General features: G+C 43.1%; 1 protein-coding gene across 1 annotated transcript; it reads left to right on the top strand.

The window, feature by feature from the left end:
- The first annotated feature begins 1,019 nt into the window (after positions 1-1,019).
- Positions 1,020-6,266, top strand: LOC121815764 (macrophage mannose receptor 1-like). The gene is made up of 5 exons (XM_042227992.1): positions 1,020-1,056; positions 2,856-3,203; positions 3,368-3,706; positions 3,776-3,894; positions 5,197-6,266. Exons 1-5 carry the CDS (start codon positions 1,020-1,022, stop codon positions 5,338-5,340), a joined length of 987 nt encoding a protein of 328 aa, XP_042083926.1. The 3' UTR covers positions 5,341-6,266.
- The last annotated feature ends 12 nt before the right edge of the window (positions 6,267-6,278 follow it).

The raw sequence follows: 6,278 nt of genomic DNA, 5'->3' as shown, positions 1-6,278 counted from the left end.
CGCTTTGAGCGTTCACACTAGAGCGCGTTTGCTGTCGCATTTTATTTGTAGTGTGAACAAGCAGACAAAAAATGGATTTGATCAAAAAATCAGAATTGAGCATCAAGACCTGCAGAGTGAACGTAGCTAAAGTTATGTCCGTGCTCGATCTCCCGTTTCTATTTCCTTGAGGTTATGTCAAGCCTGTGTGTCTCGGGTCTGCTTCTCTGCACTTCCTGTTTTATTTTGACAGTCTCGTGTCCCATGTGTGTTCAGCTCGCTTCCTCCTGTCTTGCCGTTATGTTCATTCGTCCCAGCGGTGCTCCCCGTGTGTTTCCTTTGGTTTAGCTGTCATTCAGTCTTTGTCGGATTGCCCGTTAATCGTCCCATATCTGTCTGTGTTCCACGTTGCTCGTTTCCAGGTTTTCCTGTCCGTTTGCTTTACGTTAGCTCTGCCAGCTTAGATTATTGTTTAGTTTCATGTTGTTTCACCTTCGCCACTTTGTTTTGTTTCATCAGCCTCATTAAACGGCTCGCTTTTCGTTAGTATCCAGTTCTGTCTTCACGTTTAATTTGTCTGCATTTGGGTCCACTCCTCACTGTGCCCGTGCACAACATGTCCCTGATAAGAATATTGCCCACTTACATCACGTTTCTGTTCCTCTCTGAGCTCTGTGGATGTTTGAAAACTTTGTGCTAATGATGAAAAGAAAGATTTTTTTGTATCCATCCTTCTTTTTGTGATACTGACGTCTGTGCAGTTTACTCTGAACCTGCAGTTACATTACTTTGCATCTCAGGTGAGGCTGCTGACTGCACTGACTGTAGTAACTTGTCTAAAAATGTACCTTCTACATGGGCTAAGTAAACACTTTAATAAAAAGTAATATATTTTAAGTAAAGATTCAAACTCCAGGCTTTGTTTCAGTAGAGCTCTGTGTAATTATATTTTGCAGTCTGAGTCTGCTCTGATGCTGCTGCTTTCGTGATCTGCAAATGATATTAATGACGACATCTTCACGGTCTTTCAGCTCTCAGTCATGATCGGACGTGGCGTGATCCTCCTGCTGCTCTCAGGTCAGTGAGATTATTCCATCAAAGAACTGTTGAAGTCACGATGTTGTACCATGACTGTAGCATCTGCCTCCTGTCACCTACCAACTAAACCCTGGGACAAAGTAAAGTTGCAAACTGCTCTTTCAAGGGCTTTAAAAGCACACGCTGCTAGGACATGATTTCAAAATAAAGCGGACCACACCCATAGCTTGTTCTGCCAAGTTCAAACTCACAGGAACATAATTATATGAAATTCATCTTGACGCGTCTTCAGTGGGAAAAACGTTTCGTCTCTCATCCAACTGACTTCTTCAGTCAAGGAGGCCATTTATGTAAAGACCATCTCTGAGTCGAGGAGGGGGCCCAAGGGTGCATCTGTCATGCTGTGACATACACGCTGTGGTTGCAGCCATTCTCCAACTCTCTGTGAATGGTACTCGTGGTTATTGATCAAAGAATTAATCATTGATCAATGGTGTTACGTGCGTGTGTTGGTGGGTTCTCTGTTTCTTAATGTGTGTATGCAAATTCACCTGTGCAGGGGCTCGGCTGTGATTGGTGGACCTAAGGAGCGGCCTGATGTAACTGGTTCCTGCTGTGGACGTGGACTATAAAAGGGCGACCGAAGAGCTGCAGTGCGGGGGGGTGTGGCAGACTTCCCGTGCACTTGCCTCAGGTCCAGACGGAGCGGCCGCAGCCATAGCTTTTTAGTTAAAAGGTCGGGCATGTGTGTGAAGTGCGGAGCAAGTAGGGGTGAGCTGCCGATTACTTTGGGAAGCCTTCTTTTCTCCTGTGTTTTTAGACCAGGGAGGTCAGACTGTGTTATTTCTTTCTTTTCCTTGAACAGGTCAGAGGGGAACCGAAGCCTAGGTTGAGTTTTGTTCGTTGTGTTGGCCTTAGCTCACCCCGAAATTATACACTCCCACTACCGTGAGTGCCATTGTTGTCAATAAACCGTTGTTAAAAGTCCGATGCTGTGGCTGTGTCTGTTTGGGCGTGGGAAGTCACGGGACACCCCGCTCTTGTTACGGTCATTTCGAGCCGGGTCGTAACAAATGGTCATGACTATTTGGATATCAATGATGAGGGAGCTGACGTCCCAGCCCATTGTTCCCTCAGTTGACTGGTTTCAGTCATTATGTGAATGTCCTGGTTATAAGGTTGGAGACCTGCCGTCAGCTGATGATGATGAAACGTTTCTCCCGCTGAAAACATCCAGATGAACAGAATCAACTTTCTGGGATTTCCCTACCTGGATGATTGAGCATCAAGACATGATTATGATAAATACATTAAAAACATTTTGGATCAGGTTATAATCATCACTGTTTTTTAGACCAAACATTTTTCTATCAGTTTTGTATCATTGAGGCTTGAAGCCATTTGTTCATGCTGAGCTGAAGCTCCCACCACAGCGTTTCAGTGGGTGAGGTCAGAGTGAACATTGCATCACGCTGATTCTTTTTTCAGATGCTGCTGTGATGGGACCATTGTCCTCTTGCTTGACTCAAGTTTCACTCTAGAATACTTTGTTACACGGAGAAGTTCGATGTCAAATCAGCGATTCTGTCCTCAAATCATTAGGCCTCAATCATAGAGTTGGTACTCGAGGTGGTCCATATGATTAAATGATGCACAGATGATATTTCATGTAGAAGGCACCGAATCACAACAGTCGAGACAGAGTCCTGTTTGTAACTTTGCATTTCATGTGACTTTATAATGACAAACAAACAAGCAACATTTTAAAAGGTTCGAGCACCGTTTTGATTTTTTAATCTACAGAGAATCTTTTGACTGTTTCCTGTGTCGTCGCTCAGGTTGTGTGGTGGTCTGTGATCTTCAGCCTGTTCAGTTCCACTACGTCAGTCAATCACTGAACTGGTATGAAGCTTTCCAAAAGTGCAGACAGACGTACACCGACCTCGCTAACATCCAGGGACCGGCCAATAACTCGGAAGCCCAGCAGGCAGCATCAGGAGGACACATTTGGATCGGACTCTTCAGGAACATGTGGAAATGGTCTCAAACAGGCCTGGTTCAGTCATCCTGGTTCCAGAACTGGGCCTTGAATGAGCCAGGGACGGGACAGTGTGTCATAATATCTCAGTTTGGGGTCTGGTCTACCAGAGATTGTACAGTTCAGAATCATTTCATCTGTTACAGTGGTGAGTTATTTTTAAATTCACCAACATCAGCATCAAACAAAGTCTATAGACTTTGCTGCACTTAAAAACATCACAAGTGAAAGTACTGCAAACAGAAAAGAACATCAGGACTGTCTCTAAAGAACAGTCACTGGTGTGAATCTGTCTATTTTTTCCTTGTTCAGGTGCAACACATGATCAAATCCTGGTTCAGACACCAATGAATTGGTCTGCTGCTCAGTCTTACTGCAGGGAGAAATACACAGACCTGATAAGCATCAACACAGAGCAGGACAACATCAAGATCACTGCTCTGATGCTGTCAAACGCTATAAACACCCAAACTGCTTGGATTGGTTTGTACAAAACATCGTGGGGGTGGTCAGATGGAAGCAATGCCACGTACACAAACTGGAAATCTGGGGAGCCTAAGGATGGTAAGGACTGTGCCTTGATGGAAACGTCATCAGCTTTCTGGTTCGGTGAAGAATGTAACAAGAATCATGACTTCCTCTGTTACCAAGGTGGGTCCTTCATCACTGCTTCCTCAGAGAATGATCTTCCTGGTCTGATGACTTCTTATTTCACTGCAGATGTCAAGCCCGCAGAGAAGAACATGACATACAACGTGAAGTACAACATGAAGGTTCAGCTGAGGGTGGGATCTGCAGACCTGAACGACCCAACAGTGCAAGAATCCATCCTGCAGCAGGTCAGAGGTCACGCGATGCCCTGACTCAGTGAGCGCACAGCTATAATAACTGTAATAATAAATGCAGGTACAGGAAGTCGCATTCCTGCAACTACAGAATCCAATTAAAAAATAAAATATCAAATGAATGGAGCTCCAGAGAGCACACGAAGACCAGTCCATGGATTCAAACCCACGATCTTATGCTGTGAAGTGAAACTGCAAGCGCTGCACCACCATGCTGCCTGCTTTAGTTACCGGGTAAATCTAAAAGTATCTCACAATACAGCCTAAGAAGCTGCTGAGACCTGGAAAAAGGGAATTTTTCTTTTGCCCATAGGGTTTGTATGGAAGCCTGTTTCTGCCACTAAAAAAATCCATAACTCGAAATTCGAGAACAGTAACTTGAAATTTCGACTTACTTTTCTCAAAATTTTGAGTTAGCGCTGCCAATCAGTAATCTAAACCGGATCGCAACAAATTAGCGCATTCGAGAGTTTGCTGATAGTAACGCCATGTGATTCAGCTGATAACACAGGGATTGCATCATTTGTGAAGCCACGATGAAAATAATCAGCAATGTTTGCATTCATGACTGGCTGCAGCTGAGGGCTTCAGCTTCCGGCTGACAAGGAAATGACGTCATTCACGTAGATTACTGATCGGCAGCGCTAACTCGAAAATTTCAATTTATTAACTCAAAGTTTTGAAGTAAGTCGAAATTTAATGTTAATCACTTGAAATTTCAAGTTATTGATACTTTTTTTTGTAGTGGCAGAGACGGGCTTCCGTAGGTTTGATATCTCTGAGTCTAAACTTATTATTTTTCCATTTATTCTCCGTGCTCGCTATGAATATTTTCACTGGTCCCTGATAAAGTCCTTGACCCTTCTTTTCTTTGCAGTTACAGATCAATCTCAACATTACACAGTTTCATATTGCCCTCATTTTAGAATTTGATACTGCTGACCATCGTGTTATCCTTGAAAGGCTGAGACCAGGGTCTGTTTTGGAGCGCTTCTCTGCCTGAATGATGTTTGGCTCTGTGCGCAGGTCCTTCTCCTTCCTGTGATGCACCGCCAGGTTTTGTTTTGGGGCCTTTATTGCTGCCGGTTGTGATATTTATCATGGGAGGTGCTATATAAACAAAATCTTACTTTTTAACTTTATTTTTGTAAATTATCAAGGAGCATGTGGTGGACATCAAAGAACTGCAGCCAGACCTGTCATCGTGAATCAGTCGCACTTTATAGCGATAAAAACTTCATTCACCTCGACCAGTCAGTGAGGAGCTTCTGTTGACATATGAAAACTGTATTTCAGCTGAAGGTGAAGCTGAGCGAGGAAGGGATCACGGAGGAGGTGAAGCTGACGTGGAAGACACAGCCTGATGGGAAGATCTTCCACAGAGTGGGTCCAACGGAGCCTCCTGGAGACTCTGGGGAGGAAGACTGTGACACGGTCTAAACGTTTCCTAATTTTTATTGGCTGACGTTCATAGGCTGAACGAATTTATCCCTTAATCTTAAAATAGAGCTTGTCCCCTTGTTCTTTGTCCCCACTTGTGCTGAATGTAGCCTGACAAGGTTTCGGTTTGATTTATTCTCATATTGATGAATTTTATTGACTGATGTTCTTCTAGCTGTCTTCACTATCATTACATGATCTGTGGATTAAACTTTCTTTAATTCCACAACAGGAACAGGTAATTATTTTATGGCTACAATATATTCTGCATCATTAATGATATAATCTATAGTATTGATACTGCATTAAGATGTTTATTAAAACCTGCTGGCTTTACATTAACTTTTTATTACAGCTACAGCTAAGACCATTTTATACACATGGCATTTTGTGCTCATTAAAGAAGTGTGTTCTGCTCAGTCAATCGAAGGTCTCAAGCTTTGTTTGGCGCGAATCTCCAGGCAATCTATTGTAGGTGACTTAGAGCAACAGAAGGTTAAAACTGCATACACGCTTACAAAACACATATAGTACATATAATCTAGAAAAGCTTGAGTGAAGGCCTGAATGTATTCAGCTTCTTGTTGTAACCTGTGGCATTTGAGTTTGCTTAGTAACAGATGACAGAAGATGGGTCAAAAGGAAGAAAAGTCCACCTCCAGGGCCTGAAATCATCACCATATTTGGGAAAAGATGTTAGAAAGAGGAACTTCTGTGTCTGACCTTAGCTCTCAAAATTGCTCATTGTCTGTACAAAATGCAAATGATGTTCTTAGAAATACAAAATATGTTATCAGAACGCGTGAAGGGGCGTTTAACGCTGACGTTATATAAACCATTCTCTGTGTATTTGTGGCAGAAGAAGTCCGCAGATGTGATGCTGTGTACTTCTTCCCACACGTGTGTTCTTAATAAACTCTTCATCTGATTGCACTCTA

Source organism: Haplochromis burtoni, unplaced genomic scaffold, assembly GCF_018398535.1.
Source record: "Haplochromis burtoni strain Fernald_Lab_line unplaced genomic scaffold, NCSU_Asbu1 Contig_295, whole genome shotgun sequence".
Classification (NCBI taxonomy): Eukaryota; Metazoa; Chordata; class Actinopteri; order Cichliformes; family Cichlidae; genus Haplochromis; species Haplochromis burtoni.
This window is presented reverse-complemented; position numbering and strand designations above follow the sequence as displayed.

Bases quoted from the DNA above. Each gene is read 5' to 3' on its own strand.
- LOC121815764 (XM_042227992.1), top strand. From the start codon at position 1,020: ATGATCGGACGTGGCGTGATCCTCCTGCTGCTCTCAG. The intron at 1,057-2,855 runs GTCAGTGAGATT...GTCGTCGCTCAG, and splicing joins GATCCTCCTGCTGCTCTCAG to GTTGTGTGGTGGTCTGTGAT. The intron at 3,707-3,775 runs GTGGGTCCTTCA...ATTTCACTGCAG, and splicing joins TGACTTCCTCTGTTACCAAG to ATGTCAAGCCCGCAGAGAAG.